The sequence below is a fragment of the Sminthopsis crassicaudata genome, chromosome 1 (assembly GCF_048593235.1).
Source record: "Sminthopsis crassicaudata isolate SCR6 chromosome 1, ASM4859323v1, whole genome shotgun sequence".
NCBI lineage: Eukaryota > Metazoa > Chordata > Mammalia > Dasyuromorphia > Dasyuridae > Sminthopsis > Sminthopsis crassicaudata.
Window position 1 is genome coordinate 511,115,517 of NC_133617.1, and position 27,723 is coordinate 511,143,239.

The following is a 27,723-nucleotide window of genomic DNA, read 5'->3' on the forward strand; positions in this document are numbered from 1 at the left end:
TTTGTTCTTTCTTTGTATTCCCAATGCTTATTGCAGTGCCTAACACAGGGTAAGTGTTTAACGCTTGCTGAGTCACTAAGGAGGACGCAGCTCCCCCTAGACTGACCTTTGGGGGGAAGGGAGTGAGTCTGGGAGAAGATAAAAAGGGAGGAGCAAACTGGTTCCAACAGGAGGTGGTGTGGTGCCTTGGTAATTGCAACAGGAGGAAAGAGACCAGATTGTCCTTGGGCCTGTTCCTCATCTGTTACATTAGGGGGCTGAGACTAGATTATCCCTAGAGTTCCTTCCAGCTCTCAGATTCTGGGATAATTTGATCTGTGAAAGCAACCATCTCTCCTCCTCCACCCTTCATCTGTCACTAGTTACTATACAGCTGGTACTATTTCTTCCTTATGAATCCACAAATGAACGGAGGCATGCAAGTTTATCTTGAGTTAAGAGTCTTGGTCTGGGAATTCTCAAGATTACCAATTTCCTCATAGAAGTGTTTTTGGAGAATAAAAGCAATTATGCTCTAGAAAATAAGCCTCTTTCCCAGCTCTTATTCTCAGACCTACCTGTGTGTGAGTGCTAGGATATTCAGAAGAATGGCTGTTCCCTGTAGGCACTCCCTTGGGGACAGGGAATCATCTCTAGTTACAGCTTCCTTCTGGAGCCAGCTAAGTGACTCCTGCACTTACCAGCAGCCTTCTCCCACCTGGGATCCTATGACTCTAAGACCTCATCAGACATTCCAAAGAGGGATGATAATTTTCAGCTTCTGAGGGCATGAGATCCTGGGATATCTTGGTTCAGCTCTTACTAAACATACAGCAAAAATGGAAGATTCTTTTCCTGGGGAAAGGGTAGTGTGGTGCAGTAAGGATCAAGGAAGGGATGAACTTTCTATCTGGTTCCCTCATTCTGTCCAAGAAGCTCAGTGCTCTTCCCTTTTCCCCTTGGGCAAGGCTCAGAATCCAATTCAGTGTTATTATACTCCTGTAATCACTCCTCAAATCTTTCCTAAGGGTTTGCAGGAACACTTCTTGGCAATAGGATGAGGCCCCAAAAGAGATCCTGATTTTTGTAAAGGGAAAAATAGGGTAAGGGACAGAAGATGTCAATGAGTAGCTGAAAGGCACTTGAGAGGGATTAACAGCTGGGGAAAGGGATAGAATATGCAGCTACTATGATAATAAAGAAGAGAGAGAGGTGGGTCAGGCTACTCATTTTCACTGAGATGGGATGAGGGATCACCAGTAGGGCCAAAGGGAAGGTGGTATAAGCTGTCTAGGAGGAGGAGTTAGGGGTGGGCGGAGGGCGCCTAGACAGTGGGGCCAATTTCTAGTCTGCTTCTGCCCACCTGCACTCCCAAGGCAGGCAGGAAAGGGGACTACTTGATATCATAGAAGAGCCAACATGAAGGCCTGTTGGATTCCTAAAGCTTCCCTGACACAAGCTCATCCAGTCTGCATCTACATCAGTATTATCCTCATCAAAGCAGTGAGATGGAAGGGATGAGTGGGGACAGTAATGGAGATGGAGCAGAGAGTCTTCCTGGAACCAGGAAAAACAGGTTAGGGTATGGTTAGAGCCTTCAATCCTACTAGCCTCAGAAAATCAGATATCCAGATATCTGAGGACTTGCCTATAATGCCAACAGCCCTCCAAGTACAGGTTGCTTCAAGGCCAGACCACGAGACCAGAGTAGAAAGGTCCCAAGTCTCACATCCTAGGTAGGCAAGAGAGAGGCAGACCCCACTGTAAGACTTGTATTGTCTCCCAAGACCCACCAACTCTCTAACCTCCAAATAGGCAAAATGAAGAAACACTAAGAACACACCTTGACCCCAAAGCCATTAGGAATAGGAAAGAGATCTAAATAGAATAGAATCTGGGGACAGAGAAGGCCGTACCTATCAAAATGTGTCTGGGGATGAACCTATTACAGGAAGAGGTGAGGGACAACTTGCCATCCATTGTTAACCCATTACTCTGTCTCATTCCGCTCCCGCTCAGATCTCAGTCACAAAAACCCACTAGCTTAAAAATTTGATTTTTGGAGCCTTTATGGATATATCATATTCTCTTTGAGTAAATGATAAGGTTATAGTCTACACTGGCTTGAACAACCTCAAGTGTGGGGCAAGAGGAGGGCCAGATTTTTGTTCAAATGACAAACCTCTATTCAAGGGACAGAACTTTGTCTTAGATAACTTCTGGAGAGAATGGCCTTAAATTCTGCCACTGAACACCAAAAGGCAAGAGTCAACTTCCCTTCTTGACATATGGTAAAAGTCTGTTTGTCTTTTAACAGCCCAACTAGTACAGTGGGGAAGGGGACGTACACAAAGAGGTCCTGGACCCAACAAGTGCTACTACAGTGGTAGCCAGAGACTTACTGAGCCCAGTCTCCTTTCCTTCCCAAGCCTGGGACAGGTAATTCTTCCTCTCCTATGAGAAAGCTCCAAGCTCCAGTTCTTCCTAGTAAGGTTACAAAGGAAGCTACTCACTCCCCTCTTCCCTCCTTGATTTTCCCCACCCCACCCCATCAGGCCTAGGACATCTTCCACATCCTAGAGAAGCCGGTGCCTGTCCCTTTAAGGAGGGAGGACCCAATGTGAGGAGGAGCGCTTGCTGTCCAGGATGGCCTTCCAGTCATCTGTCCATGAGTGCAGCCTCCTCTTGGGTGGCTGCAGTTGGAGGTGTCTATTGTGGCAGGCGGTGAAGAGGATGTGTTCCCAGCTGGGGTTTGGCTCAGCCCCTGGAGAGAGGAAGAAGGAGCTTGGTGAGGGGCCCCGGGGCTGTGCCCAAGGGTCCCTGTAATCTGGAAATTTTATGGCCATCCTATCATCCAATATATACCACAGCCAGTTCACTGATCTTTCCTTCCTATGAACAAGTCTGTAACTCTTGATTATATATAGCTGTTTACTGCTCTCTTGCAGAAGCTTAGGATGTAGGTGTTTAAATCTCTTTAGGAATCATCTAGGTCAGGGCTTCATAACCTGGGGCTTTAACTCTCTTGGGAGTCAGGAAATGTATTTCCAGAGGTCTGTGAACATAGATAGTGGGGGGGGATAGAGAAAATCTTTATTTTCATTAACCACTAAATGAAATTTAATGGATCCTTCAATTTCTTCAAAACATTATTCTAAGAAGGAGTCTATAGGCTTCACTAGGCTGTGGCCCAAAATAGGATGAGGAACCCCAATCTAAGTCGACCCCACTTATTTTACGGATAAATAAAAACCTAGAAGGGTTAAATGATTTGCTTAAGGTCACAAAATAATCAAGTCTAAGTCTTCTCACTATTAATTCAGTTCTTTCTATTATCCTACATGGAATTTAAGTGTTGTCTTCCTACTAAGATCATAGTTCATAGAATTTGGAGATGGAATCCAACCCGCCATTTTACAAATGAGGAAACTAAGGTGACTTGCCCAAATTCATTAGGCTATTATTATCTGAGCCTGGATCTGAACCTTGGTCTCTCAAATCTAAGCCAAATGCTTGGCATCACACTATACTGTCACATATAAATTAAAGGAAAAAAAATCTTATCTTATAAAAAAATTTTGACTGTGGCTGACACACTGCTGGGCAGACAGTAAACACTTAATAAGTGGTCACTGATAGGAGAGGGGTAAATCGTAGGTAGAAGAAAAAAAGATAGGAATCAGGCCTTTTGTATTAAGTCCTAATTCCTGAACCAAAAAAATTCTCTCTCCTCCAGATGCCCTTTACCTGTTATATCTGGTCGGTCATCTATAAGGAGGTCTCCAGAGACCACAGTCTTATCCCGTGTGAGCACAATTTGCTCCAGAAACTCCTGGCCAAAATGCTTCTCTATCCAGGCATACTAGAAAATAAGCAGGAAGAAATGAGAGGTTCATTAGCACCCTTATTTCAAGTATTGAAGACAAATGACTTCCAGGGTCCAATTGTGATAATATCCAGTGTGATACAATTACTAGCAGCCCAGCAGCAAAGGTATCCTAAGATCAGCTTTTCTTGACACTGGATCACCAGTCTCTGAATAGTATACCATCAAAGGCCAATCACTATACACAGGGTGGAAAGAAAATCTTCCTTTTCCTTCCATGAAGCTATTAAGGAATATTCATGGAGATTCCCAAAGCAGGTCATCCCTTTAGTCCAGAAGCCAAAATAAAAGTGCTCAGCCAAAACCTAACAGTTTGTGGAATAGGTAAGTTTGGCTGAAATCTCCCTCTCTTGACTTTCAGAGCCCTGAAGTCTATGTCTTACCTTCTCATAAGGACAGTACTTATATTTCTTGATGGGGCTTGTGCAGATGAAGACATGTGTGCTGTAGATAGAAGAAAAAGAAGCAAGAGAAAAAACTTCTAAGCCATCGAAATAGCCATGATCAATTAGTCTTTCCCTGTCAATCTTTTTCTATAGTATGATTCTAATTTATCCTTCCAGGCTAATTTCACATTATTTCCTCTCAACACACTCTACCTTTTCAGCCAAACTGACTTGCTCATTCACAGGCATTTCATCCTCATACTCTGCCTTTGCTTTCCCTCTTCACTGCTACCTCTTAAAACTACTAGCCCCTTTCAAGGTTCAGCTCAAATGAACATGTCTTTTAGGATTGATGTCATTTAGTATGTGAATACAGATTATGTGGCTGATACCCCCAGCAAAGTCCCAATCAATATTTAGCAATTACAAACTAAGTTGGGGGGAAACAACACACAAATATGTTTGAAGGAACCCTAGATGGTTTCCAAAACTACTGAAATGAAAAAAAAAAACTATAACATTAAAAAATCTAACATTAGAATATTCGTTAGATGTGAGCATGTGCTCCCAAATTGAATCAATATTTCATTCAATTAGAGTTCTTGTCTTGAAAGTTAAATTGGCCTACTGCCAAGAAGACAAAAAGAGTCGTTCCCACTGGGGAAAAGAAGAGAAAATCAAAAGAAGGCAGAGAAAAAGACCTAAGAAGTTCTCACAAATCAGTCAGCAAAGGAAAGCAGAGGTGCAAGGGAGAAAGGAAGTGTAGGAGGCTACAGTATGAGCAGGAAGATAAACTTACTTTTCTAAGCGGGCCATCTGTTTCACAGCTTCCACAGCCCCTGGTAGAGGTTCAAGTTCAATAAAGAAATTCTTTGACTCCCAAATGCTGATGGCTTTCTCCTAAGAGGGGAAGATAAACTAGTTATTGCTTAGAGCCCTCAGCTCCTCTCCTCTGTTCTCCATACTACATTATTCTTGAAAACAAGATTCAGTCATATGAGTTCATCCACCAAGACTAAGAATATGTGCTAGTATGAAGATGGCAGAGACAGGTTCCCAGTTCTTCTATTCATTATTCATGGAAATCACAATATTTAGGCTTGGATGTCAGGCTGATATTTATATTGGTTCCAAGTCTCCTTCTGTGGACCAATCATATTCCTGGTAAGCTCCTATGTGGACCAGCCAAGAGGGATGGGTAGAGTGGTAGAATGGACAAATGGACACCAAAGACTCCCAAATGTACAAAGGAATCCATGGAAATCTAGTGGCTGGGTTGGGACTAAAACCATGTCTCCAAGGTTTTTTCAACTATGCTAAATTGATCCCTTGTTGCCAGACAGAAATTATATGCCCCAAGTTTGCCTGCTAAAACAATGCACCCCAGTGTAATGATAAAGCAAATCCATAAAGTTTTGTCTTAAGTTTCTTTTTGATATTCTAGCTATTCCGACCTTTCAAATACATCCAGAAAGCGTTTGCTAATTTATCTTCTTTTCCTAATTCAGAATAGTAGTATTTGATTTGAAGAGAGTATAGGTTCAAATCCCAGCTCTGCCATTTACTATGACCTTAGGCAAGTCATACATTGCTTTTCTTAGGTCTCATTTGAAAAATAACAGGGGGGTAGAGTGGGCTAAATGGCTGTTTATAGTCCCTTACAGCTAAAAATCTATGATCATAGAAACCAAACTCTAATTTCCATCAGAAGCTTCTGCTTTTCTCTCTAAACCACCGTTAGTTTTCACCTGTCTCTATGTTACTAGATAAGGATGAGGTTTGAATTTTTAGATTTAAAGTCAAAACTGAAGTTACAAGCTCCATTTATTTTACATTACTGAATTAGGGGGCCTAAGTCACAAAGTGGAAGAACTTTTAACTGAAATCTTGTGACCAGCTTCTGACAAATTGAGTAGAGATTAAGTTCAGACATGAAGAAAGTAAAGCTAGCACTGTACTCCTTAAAGCTTTTTTTTAAACACCTTTATTTTAGATGCCTAGCTCCAGAAGAAGAAAGTCACCATACATAAGGATGGCCATAGCCTCTTCTTTGCCCTTTTCCCTATTCCCCAACTTGGGTAGTCCTCAGTGTCCTGGGACACTCATCTATCATTTAACAAAATCTATTCTCAAAAAAATGCCTGATAAATTCATTCCCTCCTTCAGGGATCCTAGTACTTTAGGAATTTATACTTTCATTACTGTGGGCATTTCTTCCATAAAAATCTTAATCCTTCTATAACTCATCTTTTTGAGTTATGCTGGAACAACAACAACAAAAAAATTCATTCATTGACAAGGCCATAATGAACCCCTCTAATCTAGATAGACTAATCCTTGTACAAGAGGTAATTACCATTTTCCCCCTAATTCATTACTTTATCTATCTTTGGATTCCTTTTCTGCTGCCCACAAATATGACCAGGTTTCCTCCAACATTAAAAACACCTTCATTTGACCCAATCATCTCCTCAAGCTATCATGCTCTCTCTTCTTTCTCAGTCAAATTCTTAATAAAAGAAAACCCACTTTTCCTCCTCTCATTCAGTTTTCAAGTCCTTATAATCTGGTCTTATCATCAAACTGAAACTACTTTCTTTAATGATAGTATTCTCTCTTTTTTGTGTACATTCTTATCTATTTTATTTACATATAGTTGTTTTCTGTATAGTTCTCTTCTTAAAAACAAGTTTTTTGAGTTCAAAATTGTTTACCACTCTCCCTTCCAATTTTGAATTAGAGAAAGTCAATATTTGGGGGAGGCGGCATGTATGTGTGTATGTGTGTATGTAAAACCATACAATACATACTTCCATATATCAGAGTTCTTTCTCTGGAGATAGATGGCATTTTCCTTCATAAGTCTTTCACAGTTGATTTGATATTATTCAGAATAACTTAGACATTCTCTTTGAACAATTATTGCTACTGTATACAAAGTTTTTTTTTCCCTTGGGTAAAGGACCCACATGTGCAAAAACATTTGCGGCAGCCCTTTTTATAGTAGTAAGGAACAAGAAACTGAGTGGATGCCCATCGGTTGGATAATGGCTATATAAGTTATGGAATGTAATAGAATATTATTGTCCTGTAAGAAATGACCAGCAGAGAAACTGGAAGTTGAATGGATGTCCATCAATTGGAGAATGGTTGGGTAAATTGTGGTATATGAAGGTTATGGAATATTATTGCTCTGTAAGAAATGACCAGCAGGAGGAATATAGAGAGGCTTGGAGAAACTTAAATCAACTGTTGCTGAGTGAAATGAGCAGAACCAGAAGATCACTGTACACTTCAACAACAATACTGTATGAGGATGTATTCTGATGGAAGTGGAAATCTTCAACATAAAGAAAAGCCAACTCACTTCCAGTTGATCAATGATGGACAGAAATAACTACACCCAGAGAAGGAACACTGAGAAGTGAATGTAAATTGTTAGCACTACTGTCTATCTACCCAGGTTACTTATGCCTTCGGAAGCTAATAATTAATGTGCAACAAGAAAATGGTATTTACACACATATATTGTATCTAGGTTATATTGTAACACATGTAAAATGTATGGGATTACCTGCCATCGGGGGGAGGAAGTGGAGGGAGGGAGGGGATAATTTGGAAAAATGAATAAAAAAAAAAAAAAAAGAAAGAAAGAAATGACCAGCAGGATGATTTCAGAAAGGCCTGGAGAGACCTTCATGAACTGATGCTTAATGAAATGAGTAGAACAAAAAGAACAGTGTATACAGCAACCACAAGATTATATGATGATCAACTGTGATATACTTGGCTCTTTTCAACAATGAGATGATTCAGGCCAATTCCAATGGACTTGTGATGGAAAGAGCCATCTGCACCCAGAGAGAGGACTGTGGGGACTGAATGTAGATCACAATACAGCATTTTCACCTTTCTTGTTTTTTTTCCCTCTCATTTTTTTCCTTTTTTGATCTGATTTTTATCTTGTGCAGCATGATAAATGTAGAGATATGTTTAGAAGAAATGCACATATTTAGTCTATATTGGATTATTTGTTGTCCAGGAGAGAAGAGGGAAGAAGAGAAAAAATATGGAATACAAAGTTTTGCAAGAATAAATGTTAAAAACTATCTTTGCATGTATTTTGAAAAATAAAAAGCTATTATTTAAAAAGTTACTTTCTTTCTGTTTGTCCTTCTCTGCATTATTTCATGTAAGTCTTTTCATGTTTTTCTAAAAACCAACCTGTCACTTCTTACAAAGAGTAGGATTCCATTACAATTTATTCCATAATTTATTTAGCCATTCCCTAGTTGATGGGCAACCCTTTACTTTTCAGTTCTTTGCCAGTACAAAGATAGCTGCTGTAAAAACTTTAGAACATATAAGTTCTTTTCTTCTTTTTTTTCTGATCACCTTGGAAAACAGATCTAATAATGGTCTAGGTCAGAAGATATACACTGTTTGATATCTTTTTGGGCATAATTTCAAACTCTTCTCCAAAGTTGTTGGATCAGTTCAGTTGGTTCACCAACAATTTATTAGTGTCCCAATTTTTCCACATTATCTCCAATAGTTGTCATTTTTCTCTTCCATAAGTTTAGCCAATCTAATAGATGTGAGACAATAACTCAGGATTGTTTTAACTTACATTCCTCTAAGCAATTATGATTTATAGATTTATTCATGTAACTATATATAATTTTGATTTCTTCCAAAAATGTCTCTTATAATCTTTGACCATTTATCAGTTGGGGAATGATTCATATTCTTGTAAATTTGGCCCAGTTCTCTATATATTTGAAAGATGAGGCCTTTACCCCAAAAAAAAACTAGCTATAACAATTTTTTTTCTTAAACTTTTGCTTTCTTTCTAATTTGGACTGCATTGGTTTTATTTACACAAAAGGTATTTAACTTAATGTAATAATGATTACATTTTATATCCTTCAATGCTCTCTCATTTATTCATTAATTCTTCTCTTATCCATAAATCTGATAGGCAATTTTTTCCATGGCTTCTAACTTACTTATATCTCCCTTTATGTTTAGATAATGTGATCTTATCTTGGCAAATGGCATAAGATATTTTTCTAAACCTAGTCTCTGCCCAGATTAATTTTAATCAAATAATGAGTTCTTATCCTCAAAACTTAGACCTTTGTGTTTATCAAACATAAGGTTTTATAGTCATCTGCTACTGTATATTATATAATCTACTCTATTCCACTGATCCATCATTTTATTCCTTAGCCAGTGGCAGATACTTTTGATAACTATTACCTTATAATACAGTTTAAAACCTGGTACTGCCAGATTTCTTTCCTTTACATTTTTTCATTAATTCCTTTAAAATGCTTGACTTTTCATTCTTCCAAATTAATTTTATTATTTTTTTCTAAGAGATTAGTTAAATTGATATTTTTATTATGTTGACTCAGCCCACCCATAAACAATTAATATTTCTCCAATTATTTAAATCTGACTTCATTTGTGTAAAAAGTATTTTATAATTTTGGTTCCTGGGTTTGTTTTGGCAGGTATACTCTCAGGTATTTCATATTTTCTATCTCTTACAATCTCTTTCTGCAGGACTTTGTTGGTAATATACTATAAATATACAAAACATAGAAATGCTGATGATGCTATCTATTTCAAATTTAACATATTTAACGACTAATTAATGCTCTTTTTCTCCCAACTTTCTTTTCAAGTCTAGATTATTTCACTGAAATTATTCATATTCCTGGCATCTAACAAAGTGCCTGTCACACAGAAGGCACTTAATACTTGCTAATTTACTAATTCAAAAAATGCTTGTTATTTGAATACAGTCTGTTATTTTATACTGAAGTTATTTCATTTAATTTTAGTTGATTCTTTAGAGTTAAGTAAATTACCATGCAAAAAGCAGTTAAGTTTGTTTGCTTTGTCTATGCCTATTTACCAATTTATTTTCCTTACCTTATACCTACAGGTACTGTTTCTAGAAGTAAAGTGGTTCCTTGGTACTCATTGTTAAATGGTTCCAGAGGGCACTATGAAGGGCAAAAAGGCTGAGTACTGAACAAGTTTTTTTTAATAAGGAGTACATCTCCAGCCCACAATCTAACCATCCCTCCCTACCAAATTCCCTACAAGGGTAAGTGGGGTTTCCAGCTCTGGAAAAACAAGCCAAGCCAGACCAATCTAGCTGGGCTCTTCCCTTCTTAACCCATCTCACTTTCTGAGAGGAGGACCTTTATATTTTCCCTCTCTCCACTCCCACTTTCTAAGCTTCCTAGTGGAGAGAGAGGAAGGAGGAGCCTTGGATATGGAAGCAGAAGCTCCATATGCAGTCGCTGCACCTTCCTCTGTCCAGGGTCCTGTCCTCAGGGCTGCCAGGAGTCCTGGGTCCTCTACCACTCCCTCTGCCTGAGCTCCCACCACTGTTATTCCCAGCATCTGCTCTCCTTGCTTCTTCTCCTGCTGGGCACACCAGTCTCTCCTTGCCCCTTCTGGGGTTACTGTTTAAGGAGCTAGAAGACTAATCAGTGCAGCCATATCTTCCTAAAGGAACTGCCCTGGAACTTGCCTATTTACCTGCTCAACTTCCACATCCTGGGCTCCAACCTCACAGTTCTGCCTTCCATGGGGAGAAAAGTTGCCCATGACCACATCCCTACTGCTCACACAAAACAACAACCAAAGGTGTCAAGTGCTGAATCATTTTTTTCTTGTTGAAATATAACAAGTATTTGACGAGGTTTGAAGAGATGAGTGCGGAGGTACCATGGTATATAAAATAATAGTTCTGACAATGGATAGCTTTGCTTTAGTCCTGATCTTACTGGAAAAATGTCTGGCTTTTACAAACAATGCTAGTTCTTAGTTTTAACTTGGTTTTATGTGCTATATTACATAGCAGTCTGTTTATTCATGTTTTTCAATATTTTTAACAGAAAGGGGTGCTATATTTTGTCAAAAGGTTTTTCTGCATCATACTTATGTCATTTTTATTATTTTTGTTATTATTAATATGATCCTCATGTTTATAGTTTTCTAATATTGAAGCAATCCTATATTCCTGGCAAAAAAAATTGATCATAGTGCAAAATCTTTTTAATAAGTTGATATAGCCTCTTTATTAATATTTTATTCAATAATTAATGTCAACAACCATTACAAGTATTGGTATGTAACATTCTTTACAAGTTGATTTCTTTCTTGTTGTTTTACTGTTAATAATTCAATATTAAAGCAAAATAAACACAAACATAAAAGTCTGCCCATAAACCTGGGTCATATTCTTCCACAAATTATATATAGTATTGGTTGGGAAGAATGGGCACATACTTATAGAAATCCATCAAGAAGGAAGATAATCAGGGAAATTCATGTTGTGGGTCTGCTTTACCTCTCCTTAATTTAAGTATCTTGTCACAGACAAGATATTTCTGTTACAGAGTTTGGTAGGATATTTCCATTCCTTATTTTTGCAAAAAATTTACATAATATTGGAATTAATTGTTCTTTGAATATTGAATTCATTTGCAACTCTATGTGCTCCCTGAATTTTTTTCTTTAGGAATTCCATTATGGAATTTTCAATTTATTTTTCTTAAATTATATTGTTTAATTCTTGATTTCTTATTATGTTAATCTAGACATATAATTTTCTTAAACATTCCATTTCATTTATGTTACCAACTTTGTTGACATTGTTATGCAAAATAGTCAGTCACTAATAATTTGTTTTATTTTCTATTAATTTGTTATGAATTATTTTTAATTTTATATTACTAGTTTAATCTTCCTTTTTTACATCACACTAGGTAATATTTTATCTTTTATGTTTTTTATAAAAATAACACTTAGTTTTATATATTCAGTTAAAGGGTTTTAAAATTTTCAGTCCTTCATTTTAACTCTGTATGAAAATAGACCAAGTCTGTTTTCCAAGGACCAACTTAGCTAATGACAGAAAAGATATCACCAATAAGCTGGCCATTCTGTGAATAAATCTTTTTTAGGACAAGCAATCTATAAAACAAAGAAAAAATTATATATGATCATCAGTCATGCATATCCTCCTGCTTCTCCAGTGATTGATGCTGAAAAATATGTGGAAAGGGGCAGAAGGTATTATCAATCACAGAGTTTTTAGACTGTCAGGAAATTTTAATTTGCTGATATCCTCAAGGGTCTAGTGATCATTAAGAAGGCATACTGCTGAAGAAACTGAATAGTATCAATCTTGTCATTCTTGTTATAAATAAAATGAGAGGGAAAGCTAAGTATTCTTCGGTTTGTCAAAGAAAGGAGTTGATAAAGTAAGTTTATTGTAGCCCAAAAGCTATAACAAATAGTATTTCATGGAATATTTACTCATCACATATTACAGAACTGAAGATAAGTATTTACAAAAAAATCTCCATAATAACAATTACAACTTATATGCATCTTATATGGACTGCTAAGGGTTAAATGGTAGAGAAATTCTACTAATTATACTCTGTTATTTGTTTGGTAACTTCAATGAAAAGATGAGAAAAAGTAAAGTTAAGAAGAAGCACATGGAAAAGGATAGTTCAAGAAAAAGAAATGAGAGAAAGAAGCCAAAGTCTTATAAAGAAGCCCCACACCTTTAATATCATGAACGCTATCTTCAAAGAGACCAAATGGGAAGTGCTAGACTTGGTCAGCACTAAATAACAGCACAAAGAGTGAAAATTGACAATTTAAGGACAGGAAAATGGTAAATATTTATAATTAAGTTATCCCTGAATCAGGGTTTATATAGTAATTTTCAGAGACAAAGAAAAATGCAATTTAAGAAAAAAGATGAAATATAAAGGATTTCAATTCCACTTGATTAATGATGGACAGAACCAGCTACATCCAGAAAAGGAACACTGGGAAATGAATGTAAACTGTTATTTTTACCTTCTGAATCCAATTCTTCCTGTGCAACAAAAAATTCGGTTCTACACACATATATTGTATCTAAATTATACTGTAATATATTTAACATATATAAGACTGCTTGCCATCTGGGGGAGGGGGTTGGGGGAGGAAGGGAAAAAATCTGAATAGAAGTAAGTGCAAGGGATAATGTTGTAAAAAATTACCCATGCATATGTACTGTCAAAAAATGTTATAATTATAAAATAAAATAAAAAATTAAAAAAAAAAAAAAGAAATATAAAGGATTTGATTCTGACTTATTTAAACAGGCTGTAGAAAATGGAAAAGGAAAAATGGACAATGAGAATGGCATTAATACCAAATATAATAATTTCATGCAGCAAACTGACTGCTACAAAGAAGCCAAAATAGTCCAGGAATCTAAGGCAGCAAACACCATTTGTCCAAAAAAAAAAAAAAAAAAAAAAAAAAGACAGTGGCCAAAGGTAACATATTTTAGAATATAAATTGGTCTGTAAAAATCTTATAATTATATAAAATCTTATTAATCTGTTAAAATCTTATTATATTGCACAAATTACAAGCAGAATCATATGTCATAAAGCAAAGGGAAGCAATGGAAGATAAAACCAGTTTAAAGAAATTTTGGCAAAATATTCAACCAAGCAAAGTAATCCCAAGAATAGTTAAGAATGAAATGGAAGAAGACCATAGAAAGAAGAAATATGAAATAGATTTGCAAAAACCATTTCGACCAACTTTTTGATCACCAAGAATAAGGACCACATTTGGGCTTTAATTTCACAGTTCATAAGGTGCTTATACAGAAAGCAGAAATGGCACTAAAAGAACAAAGGAAGAGAAAAGCAGCCATACTGTAATAAATATTCAGAAAGGAGCTCATTGGTAAGAGTACATAAATGTAAAGGCATTTTAGAACTAACAGCAAAGCCATCTGAAGGAGAGGAAAATATCAAAAGTGAAACCAACTCAAACCTTATTAATGCCCCTAAAAAGATAATAGAGAGAATAACAACAATAAATATCAGCATATAGGTTTATTGTACAGACCATACAAAATCTTTATGCAGGTCACCTATAAATGAACAAAGGGCATTCTCAGTGGGAGTTATTAGTATTCAAAAGTCATACTGAACAATGGCCCCCATGATTACCACTTCACAACTAACTGAAAGATGTAGAGAAAATAAAATCCCATTTTATTTATTGTTTGTTAATTTCAACAATAACAATAAACAACTAACTTGTCAGGACAAAAATATTTTCTAATAGCCTTTCACAACAACATGTCTCCTATTATAGAACAAAATCATTCAGGAGTCCTTAGAAGATTTAACAACATGTTTCAATAATCCTCTGATACTAAATATCAGGTGAGGCATAAAACACGAAGATGTTTGCTCACCAAAAGTATTTGCCAGAGAGATGGAGGAGATCCAGATAGTAGAAAGATTTTCTGTGGGTAAAAAGGTCCTCCAGATGCTCCTGTTTGTGGATGACATTGTTTTGATTGCATCAAGTCCCAAGATGCTGCAGACCTTCCTGAAAAAGATCTATAATCACTCGATGGAGTTTGGGATGTCCATCCACATAAGAAAGACCAAATAGAGGGAAAAATATCTATTGTCCAGATTTCAACAGCTATCTGAATGGACCTTCTATGGAGGTTATTCAACAGTATGTTTATCTGAGATAGTACAAATGGGCAACAAGGTAGGCCCATAGCTGAAAAGAAAGAAGAAAGAGAACTGGATTGCTTTGTAGAAATTGCAGAGCACTCTTACTGAGTGCTCAAGATCTTTTCAATTCAAACATTTTACTGTTTGACATGTTACACACAACTGCAACTAAAGAACTAAAGATAAGCATCACACAGAGGCCAATGAAAACTTATGTGGTGGATCTGAGCCGGTTATAACGTAACCAACAAGAAACTCTGAAGAAGAGAAGTAAAGGTAATAAAGAAATAGTATGACAGAAAGAAAAGATGGGTTGGTCCTGTGGTAAGAGTGAGAATGACAGTCAGATAGTCAGAATATCCCTTGATGATCAAAGAATATGAGGAAGGTCTCTAGCATGTTGAGTGGATCCTCTGTAGTTAAACTTTGATAAGGAAATTTTGGAAAGGAAATCCCAGACAGGGTGGGATTGAGCTATGGAGTATGGGAGGGGAACTCTCAAATCAATGAGATCAAATATATCCATTTGAATACTTAATGAATTTTTATGTTTCAAGAATGCAATATACTATTTGATTTGCTTTCTAATCTATTCTTCCTACCTACTTCTCATGAGTCCATGCCATTCACATTCACTATTATGATTTTTTGTATATAACCTACCCTCTCATAATTTTTTCCTTCTTGTCTTTATGAAGAGAGTGGAAAAAAGAAAAAGAAAAGATGAACACTAGTACTCTTTAACTGAAATGATCTGTTCCTACTCCCCTGTCCCTTCTTTATCAAACCTAGACCTCCTTATACTCTCTTTTTAAATCCCTCTTTATAATTAAACATCTAAAACTGGAATTTGTTTTAGTCATGACTATTAAACTTCCTCTTATGCCCCACATTTCCTTTCCCTCGCCCACTTATATTCCTACTGAGTAGAAAGTTGTTGTTTGTTCTCTGCTTTTAAGAGTACCAATGACACTTCAGGATGATATCTTGACTCATGCTCAAACAGGATTTAAGTGATGCAGAATTGCACAAAGTTGTCAATTTCTCTCTCTTCCAAAGTCAATGAAGTCCAGTAGCAAGACAAAAGATGACTGATGATGGCCAGGCATGCAAGGGATGATCTTAGCATCTTCAATGTCTGACCAAGTTCTAAGCCCTCCAAAGCACTTGCTTCAGCTGCCTTCATGGCTGCTGTAACAATTGTTATCATCCTCCCATTCCGCCTGGATAAGTATTCATATATTTGGAGTAGACATGCCGGTAACAATGATGAGTTTGTACCCACAGGTTCCCCTCAACCTGATTTAGCCCATCTTACCTGGGAGGATTACTGCACATGCTACAGATTCTTAGAGCTGCAGGTGAGAGTCAAGTGAGAAGTAGACACCAAAGGCGGATAAGCAGCCCTTACACCAAAATGCTTGTTTTCCTTGAAAACCCACACATCCTAATTTGTCTTATTTAACTCCTTTTATGACCCTTACAGATGACATTCTGAAGAGCCATTTATCTCTTCTCTACATTAGAATGTAAGCCCTTTATCATAGTTTAACCTCTTCTAATTGTTCCAATGTATTTCCCTTTCTAGATTTCTCTTGACTCCAGTATATGAATTTCAAAGTTTTTATTTAGCTGTGGTCTTACTACCAGGAATACTTGAATACCCTCTATTCTAATAACAATACATTTTCCCCTCTTTATAGATAATGTTATTGCAGGGTGAGCTACTCTTTGTAATCTTTTACTTTTTCTTTTGTAATATTGTATTCCAAGGTTTTCTTTCCTTTTGAGTAGATGTAGCAAATTCTTGTATAATACTAAGTGTGGCTGGTACTTGGAATTATTTTTTTCTTTCTTATAGTGTATTTTTTCTTTGATTTGGAAGTTCTGGCTTTTGACCATGATATAAGTATTGACAGTTTAGAGTTTCAAAAGATGATCAGTAGATTCTTGTTATTTTCACTTTTCCTTTGGTTTTCATAGGACTGAACAAGTTTTCTTTTATGATTTCTTGATATAATAGTATTTAAGCTTTTTTGTTTAGTTATGGTTTTCAAAGAGTCAATGATTTTCAGTGACTTTTAAAGTATCTCTATTAGACCTGTTTTCCAGGGGTGTGTGTGTGTGTGTGTGTGTGTGTGTGTATGTATTTAAATACAGTGGATATCTTACATTTTCTTCTACCTGATCTTTTGACCTTGTTATAATATTTTTTTGTTTTTTCATAGAGTAATTAAGCACTGATTGCTCCATTTGATTTTTCAAGCAATACACTATTTGGTAAGGTTTCCAATTATCTGTTCTTTATTTGTTCTTCTTTCCATTTTATTTCCCTTCAGAACTAAAATCTCATTTTCTAAATCTCTTGCTTTATTTCCTCTAGCTCCTTTTCTACTATTTTAGCCAAACCAAATTTTTTTCCTTCAAGATTCAACTCATTTGTAGTGGTATTACTTTTTTCTTCAGCATTTACCCCTTGGGCTTCTCTGTTAAGAGAAATATTTCTTTCACTGTTTGGTTTTTCTTCTTCTATTCTTTCTAATTTTTTTCTTCTATTTACTTGCATTTTAAGCCTCAATTCTTAGTTTGGGTATATAAGCTCAGTCAAGTCCTCTCTGGCACTATTAGATACATTGCATCTTCTTGTTTGGTCCTGTCCTCTATATAGTCCAGATTCTATTAATTTTATAAAGAATTATTATGTTAGTATAATTAGAACTCCGCTTTTGACACAATTTTTGTCACTTTCTTGGTGGTTAACAAAGGATTCTGGCATTGGCTAGTTTGTCTTCTCCTGATATAATTCCTAGCTATATATTGGTTACAATTTCTAATTGTGTCCTCATAGACCCCAGGATGATATTATAAATTGTGATGTTCTCAGGCCTCCTATATGATCCACCTGACACTAATATCTAGGACTCTACCCTAGTTCTGTTTCCTGATCCAAGGATTACATAGATAGGTCCTTTCTCCTTGGACAGTTCTGTTCTAGTTCTGTGTGTTCATATACTATTCTTATGGAAAGCTACAGTTTGCACTAGATTGAAAGTCTGCCCCCTCATTTCAGAGTATTGGAAGTTTCACATCTGTTTGAAGGAATCAAATTCCTTGGCAGTCCTCTCTCTGCATATCTCTATCTGCAGAAGCAAGTAAGTGATACAGTGAATAAAGTGCTAGGCTAGCTTCAAGTAGTTCGGAGTTAAAATGCTGCCTTAGATACTGATTGGTTATATGAATCTGGGCAAGCAATTTAACCTCTATCTTCTCAAATGTAAAATGAAGATAATAATTTTAGCACAACAGTACTAAAGGACCAAATGAGATATTTGTGAAGTGTTTAGTACAATGTTTGGTACATGATAGAACTTAGTAAATGCATATTTCCTTTCCTTTCCATCTTAATTAGAAGTTATGCTCTTAATTTACAAATGTGATAGCCTTTTTTCAATCCTCATTCTGCTGGATCCTTCTACTACACAGAATAATAGAGCCTACTGCATTAGTCATTAATTTGATTTCTTGGTCTTACACTTCCCCTGTCCAATCAATCTTTCAACTGTCTGTCAAAAATGATTAAAATCTGAGCAAGCTATCTTCTTTTACAAAAAAAAAAAAAAAAAAAAAAAAACCTTTCAATAGCATCCCTGACTGAAGGTAGGATGAGATATGAACTCCTCTGTTGAGCATGTGCTGTTCTCCACTTGTCTCTGTCTTTGCAAAAACTGTTTCCCAAATCTGAAATGCACACAAAGTCTTCTCTCCTTTCTGCCTCTTATATCCTCTACTTTTATCAAAGTTCAACACGATCATGTTCTACCACACAAACCTTCCCTGATGCCCAAAGTAATTACTGCCTTTTTATTCAGGCCAGATATCATCTGACATATACTTTGTATATATTTTGTATTTACCTAGATCCCTACAATCTCTTTCTCTTGATGGAATTTTAACTCCTTGAGGGCAGAACTATTTCATATTCAGTTGTAAAATTCTGTAGTTTTCTAGTAAGTTAAGTGGGAAAAGTATTCTGGGAACCAGATGGATACCACTGAAATTCCATCAATATTTATTCTGTCATTCATATGGCCCATCCTGAAGCAATCATCTATAAAGAGAATAATTATATCTCTGAAGTTCCCAAGATCTCAGATAAACAGTACTGAATTGTCATGGATCACCTCAACTCATTTCTATGGTCTTTGCTGTTTCTTTGCACTGTGGTAAATCTATTTATCTCACCATCCTTTAGTCTGCCCAATTAAAGAATGTGTGCCATCCTTTTACTTCTGAACAGGATTAAATGAATCACATTTGCAGTGCAATCCCATTTTGGATTCGCCCTTGAATAATATTCACAAAAGTAACATACTCCATGTGAAAAACACCAGATTATATTTGTTATGTGTACTCATTCAATTTTAAACACAGCTAAACAGTTCTTTTTCAACTTCAAACACAACTAAACAGTTCTCTTTCCCTTGCTTAAGTGTCTGATAGCATTAGTTTTGTACTGTGGCACTAAAAGTGGTCTCAAAGGTATACAATTTCATATTGGAGACAGAGAGCCAAAGCATTTGAAAATAAAGCACTTGGAAAAAAAAAAAAAAAACTTGGCCAGGAGCAGCAAACTAAAGTCCAAGAACCTATTTTTATATGTTTACTTTTACATTTAAGATACAATAAAGCCTTATTTTAAAAGGAAAAATCATTCTTAACTAAATCTTCCTGTAGGCCCCAGAGATCGGCAATAGAACAATGACATGAATTTAGAACTGACTAGTTAGTCCAAACCAAAGAAGAGAGGTTAATGATTTGCTTTTAGTCAAAATAGAAGGATTCCATTTAACACTTTTATTAATGATTTGAAATTATTAAATTATTAAATTATTAATGATTTAGTTAATGACGGCATGCCTCTTAAATTTGTATATGGATTAAAGCTGGGTGAAATACCTAAAACACCAAATACAAGAGTCAGATTGAAAAAAATTCTATATAACTTAAGACACTGGGCAGAACCTAATCATATGAAATGCAACAACAATAAAGGTAAAGCCTTCTTTTTTTTTAATTAAAGCTTTTTATTTTAAAAACATATGCATAGATAATTTTCAACATTTACCTTTGCAAAACTTTGTATTCCAAATTTTTTTCCTTCCCTTCCTCCCCCCCTCCAGATGGCAATCCAATATATGTTAAACATGTGCAATTCTTCTATATATATTTCCACAACTATCAGATCAAAAAGGAAAAAAATGGGGCAGCTACTTTTTGTAGTGGCTAGAAACTGGAAAATGAATGGATTTCCATCAATTGGAGAATAGTTGGGTAAATTATAGTATATGAATGTTATGGAATATTATTGTTCTGTAAGAAATGACCAGCAGGAGGAATATAGAGAGGCTTGGAGAGACTTACATCAACTGATGCTGAGTGAAACGAGCAGAACTAGGGGATCATTATACACAGCAACAATGATACTGTATGAGGATGTATTCTGATAGAAGTGGTTATCTTCAACATAAAGAAGAGGTAATCCAATTCCAATTGATCAATGATGGACAGAATCAGCTACACCCAGAAAAGGAACACTGAGAAATGAGTGTAAACTGTGAGCATTTTGTTTTGTTTTGTTTTTCTTCCCAGATTATTTTTACCTTCCAAATACAATCCTTCCTTTGCAACAACAACAACAACAAAATTCAGTTCTGCACATATATATTGTACCTAGGATATACTATAAGATATTTAATACATATGGGAGGGGAGGAGGGGAAAAATTTGGAACAGAAGGGAGTACAAGGGATAATGTTGTAAAAAAAAAAAAAAAAAACTACCTATGCATATGTACTGTCAAAAAAATGTTATAATTATAAAATTAATAAAAAAAAAAAAAAGAAGAAGGAAAAAAAATGGGGCAGCTAGGTGGTGCAGTGGATAGAGCACCAGCCCTAAAGTCAAGAGGACCTGAGTTCAAATTTGACTTCACTTCCCAGCTGTATGACCCTGGGCAAGTTACTTAACCCCAATTGACTCAGTCAAAAAAAAAAAAAAAAAAAAAAAAAAAAAGGAAAAAAAAGGAAAAATATGAGAAAGAAAACAAAATGCAAGCAAACAATAAAATGAGTGAAAATGCTATGTTGTGGTCCACACTCAGTTCCCACAGTCCTCTCTCTGGGTATAGATGGCTCTCTCCATCACAAGATCACTGTAAATGGTCTCTATCTTCTCATTGTTGAAAAGAAGTCAAAATGGATCATCATATAATCTTGCTGTTGCCATATACAATGTTCTCCTGGTTCTGCTCATTTCACTTAGCATTAGTTCATGTAAGTCTTTCTGAAATCATCCTGCTGGTCATTTCTTACAGAACAATAATATTCCATAACTTATACAGCCATTTCCCCAGTTGATGGATATCCACTCAGTTTCCAGTTTCTTGCCACTACAAACATTTTTGCACATGTGGGTCCTTTTCCCTTCTTTATGATCTCTTTGGGATACAAACCCAGTAGAAACACTGCTGAATCAAGGATATGCACAGTTTGATAGCCCTTTGGGCATAGTTCCAAATTGCTCTCCAGAAGGGTTGAATCAGTTCACAACTCCACCCACAATGTATCAGCGTCCCACTTTTCCCACATCCCTTTCCATATTCATCATTATTTTTTCCTGTCATATTAGCCAATCTGAGAAAAGTGTAATAGTACCTCAGAGTTGTCTTAATTTGCATTTCTCTGATCAATAGAGATTTAGAGCATTTTTTCACATGGCTAGTTTTAATTTATTCATCTGAAAATTGTCTGTTCATTTCCTTTGACCATTTATCAATTGGGGAATAGTTTGAATTCTTATAAATTTGAGTCAATTCTTTATATATTTTAGAAATGAGGGCTTTATCTGGACCATTCAATATAAATATCCCCCCCCCCAGTTTATTGCTTTTCTTCTAAATCTGCATTGTTTTTGTTTTTAACTTAATATAATCAAAATTATCCATTTTTTCATTCCATAAGTACTCTAGTTTTACTTTGATGACAAATTCTTTCCTTCTCCACAGATCTGAAAAGTAGACTATCCTTTGTTTTAATTTGCTTATAATATCACTTTTTATATCTAAAGCATGAACCAATTTCCACCTTATCTTGTTATAGGGTGTTAGGTGGGTCAATGCCTAGTTTCTGCCATACAAATTTCCAATTTTCCCAGCAATTTTTGTCAAATAGTGAATTCTTATCCCAAAAGCTCTGGGGTCTTTGGATTTATGAAATACTAGATTACTATAATCATCGACTATTTTGTCCTGTAAACATAACCTATTCTACTATTCAACTATTTCTTAGCCAGTACCAAATGGTTTTGATGATCACTGATCATCAAAACATACACCAGTAGGTCTGGTATAACTAGGTCACCTTCATTTGCATTTTTAAAAATTAATTCCCTTGAAATCCTTTACCTTTGTTCTTCCACATGAACTTTGTTATTATTTTTTCTAGCTCTGTAAAATAACTTCTTGGGAATGTGATTGCTATGGCATGAAATAAATAGATTAATTTATATCGTATTTTTACCCATGAGTACTTGATATTTTTCGAATTGATTAGATCTGATTTTATTTCTGTGGAAAGTGTTTTATAATTGTGTTCATATAGTTTCTGACTTTGCCTTGGCAGGAAGACTCCTAAATATTTTATATTATCTACAGTTATTTTAAATGGAACTTCTCTTTATATTTCTTGCTGATGGACTTTGCTGGTAATATATAAAAATGCTGATGATTAATGTGAATTTATTTTGTATCCTGAAACTATGCTAAAGTTGTATATTGTTTCTAGTAGCTTTTAAGTTGATTCTCTGAGTATACCATCATATCATTTACAAAGAGTGATAATTTCATTTCCTCATTACTGCTCTAATTTCTTCTTCTTCCATTATTGCCAAAGCTAACATTTCTAATACAATATTGAATAGTAACGGTGATAGTGGGCAACCTTGTTTCACCCCTGATCCATTGGGGAACGGTTCTGGTTTACCCCATTACATATGTTGTTTGCTATTGGCTTTAAATAGATCCTATTGATTCTTTTAAGGAAACTCCATTTATTCCTGTGCTCTCTAGAATTTTTTGTGGAATGGGTGTTGGATTTTGTCAAATGCTTTTTCTACATCTATTAAGATAATCATATGACTTTTGTTAGTTTGGTTATTAATATGGTCAATTATGCTAATAGTTTTCCTAATATTGAACCAGCCCTGCACTCCTGGTACAAATCCTTCTTGATCATGGTGTATGATTCTGGGGATAATATGCTGCAATCTCCTTTCTAATATTTTATATATGATTTTTGCATCAATATTCGTTAGGGATATTTGTCTATAATTTTCTTTCTCTGTTTTGACCTTACCTGATTTAGGTATCAGCACCATGTCTGTGTCATAAGAAAAGAATCTGGGAGCAGCTAGGTGGCACAGTGGATAGAGCACCAGCCCTGAATTCAGGAGGACCAGAGTTCAAATCTGGTCCAGACACTTAACACTTCCTAGCTGTGTGACCCTGGGCAAGTCACTTAAACCCAGCCTCAGAAAAAAAAAAAAGAAAAGAAAAGAAAAGAATCTGGTAGGGTTCCTCCTTTCCCTATTTTTCCAAATAGTGTGCATAATATTGGAAGTAATTGATCTTTAAATGTTTGGTAGAATTCACCTGTAAATCCATCTGGCCTTGGAGATTTTTTGTTAGGGAGCTGATTAACAGCTTGTTCAATTTCTTTTTCTAAAAATTAGACTATTTAAATAATTTATTTCCTCCTCTGTTATTGTATAATCTATATTTTTTATAAATATTCATCCATTTCATTTAGATTATCAGATTTATTGGCATACATTTGGGTAAAATAGCTCATAATTTCTTTAACTTCCTCTTCATTGGTGGAAAGTTCACCCTTTTCATTTTTGATACTAAATTTAATTTTCTTCTTTCCTTTTTCTAATCAAAATAACTAAAGGTTTATTTATTTTGTTGATTTTTTCATAAAGTTTTCAGTAAGTTTTGTTTATTAGTTCAATAGTTTTTTTTTTTTTACTTTCAATTTTATTAATCTCCCTTTTTATTTTCAGAATTTCAAATTTGGTGTTTAATTGGGGGGGTTTTAATTTGTTCTTTTTCTAGCTTTTTTAGTCACATGCCCAATTCAATTATCTTCTTTTTCTCTATTTTATGCAAGTAAGCATCTAGAGATATAAAACTTCCCCAAAGAATTGCTTTGAAAGCCTTCATGTTGATTCAACAACATACCTCACAAATACAAGAGGTGAGTGACTTACATTCTTCTTGTCAGGAAGAAGCTATTATCAGATAATTCCATTAACAAATAATTCCCAGACTATCTAGAAAGGAACTCTTTAGCAATCCCCATAGTCCATCCCCCAACCTGGGTATCTTCAAACAGTCTTTAGAGATATTGATTAGCAAATCTTTATAGACAGGTCTGGGAACTTAGTCTGCCAGGTGTATTCAATTTAGCTAGATTTCCCCCACCTTTGAGCTCAGAGGCATTTCCTCTCCTCCTAGATCACCTCTCCCTCTTGAGTTCAAGCCTTTACACCTGGGAAATCCTCCTATTTTTTTTCTCCTATAAAAGATCTTTGTTAAATTCTCTTCAGGACTAAGCCCACTATGAGTTACTCTCTTTTTCTCCTTCATAGTGCCTTCTTTCTAATGGCGCCATTCCCTTTACGTTAATTAATCAGTCTAACCTAAAAGACAAAAGTTTTCTCCAATGTCATGGAGTATTTTCTTTCTCTTGGTTCCTCTGGGGAACTTATCTTTTTCCTTTTATAACTATATGCTCTTCCAACTCTATTTCATATTTACCATTCCTTCATTTTGTCTATAATTCCTTCCCCTAAATAAAACTACTTTTTGTCAAAGAGAATGGCCATTGTGAATTTGTTACATCTTTATTTTGAAGTAGTTATTGATATACCACTATACATCAGTAGGTATAGCTAGAAAGCAATTCATCAGATAAAAAGATCTGGGTTTTAGTGGAATTACTTAATCTATATTTAATCAACAGGAAACAACTGTGTAACATAGTGGTCAAAAAAGCTAGTGTGATCCTGATTTTAGGTCTAAACTCATTATTTCATCCATGCAGGTTACTATTAATATAGAAATACCCTCCATTGGTACAGATTAGCAAAATGTCTGTACCTTCAAGTCTTAAGAAAACTTGCTGTGGCACTGAAAAGTGGGAGAACTAAGAAATATCAGAAGCAGAGCATGAATCTAGGTCTTAATACCCAGGCAAAGTTCTCCTGTCACTAAGCAAGAATGCTCTCCAGTGCAATCTTAGACTGCCTGGAGGATAACAGTTCCACTCTACTCTGCCCTTTTAAAACTACATCTGGAATATTATTTTCAGTTCAGGACAATATATATATATCAAGGGCATTGCTAAGGCTGGAGAATATCCAGTAGAAGACCAAAAGGGTCAATGAGAGCATGTTACATATGATTATTGGTTGAAGGAACTAGGAATCTTGGCTGTCTTCAGAATCTGAAGGATTGACAAGCAGAAGAGGGACTAGACTTACATACGCAAAAGGTCAAAACTGGGAGAAATGAGTAATATTTGCAAAACACAACTGATTTTATTCCAAACAAGAGAAGTACACTGGGTCGTCTCAGGAAGCAATGGGTTCCCCTTCACTAGAGGTCTTTTTATTCTTGTTATTTTTTATTGTGGCAACTGGAATCAAGTGACTTACCCAGAGTCACACAAATAGGAAGAATTAAGTGTCTAAGACCAAATCTGAACTCAGATCTTCCTGACTTCAGGGCTGGTGTTCTATCCACTAAGTCATCTAGCTGCCCCCACAAATATATACTACAGTTTACTGTTGCTTACCTATTTTCAAGGAATATAGTAGGATGGGGGAAAGATTATTAGATTTTTTTTTGAGGAGTGTTTGTCAAAATGTATCTTTTTAAAAATGATGAAGTGATGTCTTAGATTTCTCCAGTTCTAAAGTCTACAATTCCAAATTGAACTAATGTCGTAAATGAAGAGAACCTAAACTGTAGTCCTAGAAAGGATAAGAGACTTGTCTAATCTCAACCCAGATAGAAGAGGAAGAAATTGAAATCAATGTCAGAGCTTAAGTTACCATGGAGATCAACTTCTAGATTTTGAAAATGAAGCTCAGAAGGAAATGACTTGCTAACTAGTGACTTTCAAAGCTGGTTTCTTCATACATCAAAAGGGAATGTGTTGTTTTTTCCCTGTTTTTCTCTTTGGATTGATAGTTAATAAAATCAGATAATAAGTATGAAAATACTTTGAAAATATTACAGAATATGATTATTCAAATTGATATTAAGGCAGTGACAGAATGCTTTGGGTACATTAGCACATTTAGGCAAAAACTGAACCAAGATCTTGACTCTACTATCTCTTAATTTGTTACGAGACCTTAGGCAAACTACTTCCCTTTTCTGAGTTTCAGATACTCATCTTTGAGTTTAGATAACATTCATGTAACTTTCAAGTCTAATCTTGACCAGGTTAATTTCATCCTCAAACACTTATTAACTATGTGACTTCTATGAGTCTCTTTCCCTATCTGCAAAATGTAAATAATGTTTCACAGGGTTGTTGGAAGAAATGAGGTAACGTACGTAAAAGTTTTGCAAACTTTAAACCAAGAAATGTTGTCATTATTATCATTAAGAACTGCCCTCTTCCTACACAGAAAAGGAATGTTTCACGCTCAGGTCAAGTTTATCAACTTCATATTATGATTAGATAGTATCGAGCCCTTGCCTCGCAGAAGACAGATGTACCAGAAAAGGGGGGGGGGCGCTCACCCCCAACTCAGAATAATTGTTATTTATTATTACCAGCACTATTACTGTTTGTTAGTATTCAATTCTTCCCACTCGGAGAGGGATACAAGAGAAAGGCAGGGGGACTCACACTCAGCTCGGGTCTCAGCTGTCCATACTGCTCCGAAACCCAGAAGCCTCTCCGGTCCTCCAGAGTGATGTAAGGTTTGTCCGGGTATCGGGCCCTGAACTTCTTCAGAAAGCCACCCTCGAAGTCGGCCAGCACCCCGTCCATGTCCACGAGCACCCGCAGGGGCCTGCCCCGCGCCGGGCTGCCAGAAGAGGAGGACCGGACTAGGGTCCGAGGGCTACCGCAGGTGCCCCGGCCCTTAGACCAGCAGAGAGACCACCCCAGCCGAATCATGGCCCCCAAGAGATGCCGGAAGGCCCCAGCTCTGCAGCATAAGCCCCCGGGCCGTCCGGCAGCGCGGGCCCCGGAGCGGAGGCGCGAAGGAGAAGAGTTTCTCCTCCTCCCGGCTTCTCGGGCTTTTCTTCTTCCTTTTTTTCTCTCTTAGCTGCCCCTCCCTTCCTGGGCCCACTCAAGTGCATGATCCCGCTGGGAGCGCCGGAGAGCCGCCGCAGCCGCCGCCGGAGCCGGAGCCGAGGAAAGCCTCCCCGGGCACTGCAGCCACCGCTCCCCGGAGATCCCGAGCCTCCAGGGCGATCGTCAGCGGACGAACATCTGGGCAGCTTGAACAGCAGCTGCCGAGGCCAGGAGTCCCCTCGGACCCTGAACCTTTCCCCACGCCGCCCAGACAGGGAGCGGAGGAAAGACCCTTACACTGGGTGGAGCCGGAGAATCTCGGGGGTTTGGAAGGGATAGGCAGCGGCAGCTGCAGCGGCTGCTGGCCGCTAGTCCCCAGAAGCCCGGCAGAGATCAAGTATCTCCGCAGCCCAGCAACTGGAAACCGCCATAACCCGGCAGTGTTAACCTTGAAGTTCCTGTTCTCTTCGCCAGTGGAAGACTTAAAGTTATATAACCCTCTTAGGAAG

General features: G+C 36.5%; 1 protein-coding gene across 2 annotated transcripts; it reads right to left on the bottom strand.

Annotated features, from left to right (window-relative positions):
- Positions 1-27,723, bottom strand: NT5M (5',3'-nucleotidase, mitochondrial). 2 transcript variants are annotated; one of them, XR_012484664.1, is made up of 6 exons: positions 26,822-27,723; positions 5,051-5,151; positions 4,249-4,309; positions 3,727-3,841; positions 858-2,743; positions 1-185 (listed from the first exon to the last, which is right to left on the bottom strand). XR_012484664.1 is itself a non-coding variant. In XM_074281596.1 (5 exons), the coding sequence occupies exons 1-5, from the start codon at positions 27,092-27,094 to the stop codon at positions 2,580-2,582; spliced, it is 714 nt and encodes a 237-aa protein (XP_074137697.1). In that variant the 5' UTR covers positions 27,095-27,723; the 3' UTR covers positions 1-2,579. The 2 variants fall into 2 exon arrangements, 1 of the variants encoding a protein (XP_074137697.1); XM_074281596.1 differs by having other exon boundaries at positions 1-2,743.

Excerpts from the sequence above, each read along its gene's own strand:
- NT5M (XM_074281596.1), bottom strand. The coding sequence starts at position 27,094 with ATGATTCGGCTGGGGTGGTCTCTCTGCTGGTCTAAGGGCCGGGGCACC. Across the intron at positions 5,152-26,821 it reads AGCTGAGACCCGAGCTGAGT|GAGAAAGCCATCAGCATTTG; the intron begins GTGAGTCCCCCT and ends TTCCCCTCTTAG. Across the intron at positions 4,310-5,050 it reads CAGATGGCCCGCTTAGAAAA|CACACATGTCTTCATCTGCA; the intron begins GTAAGTTTATCT and ends TTCTATCTACAG.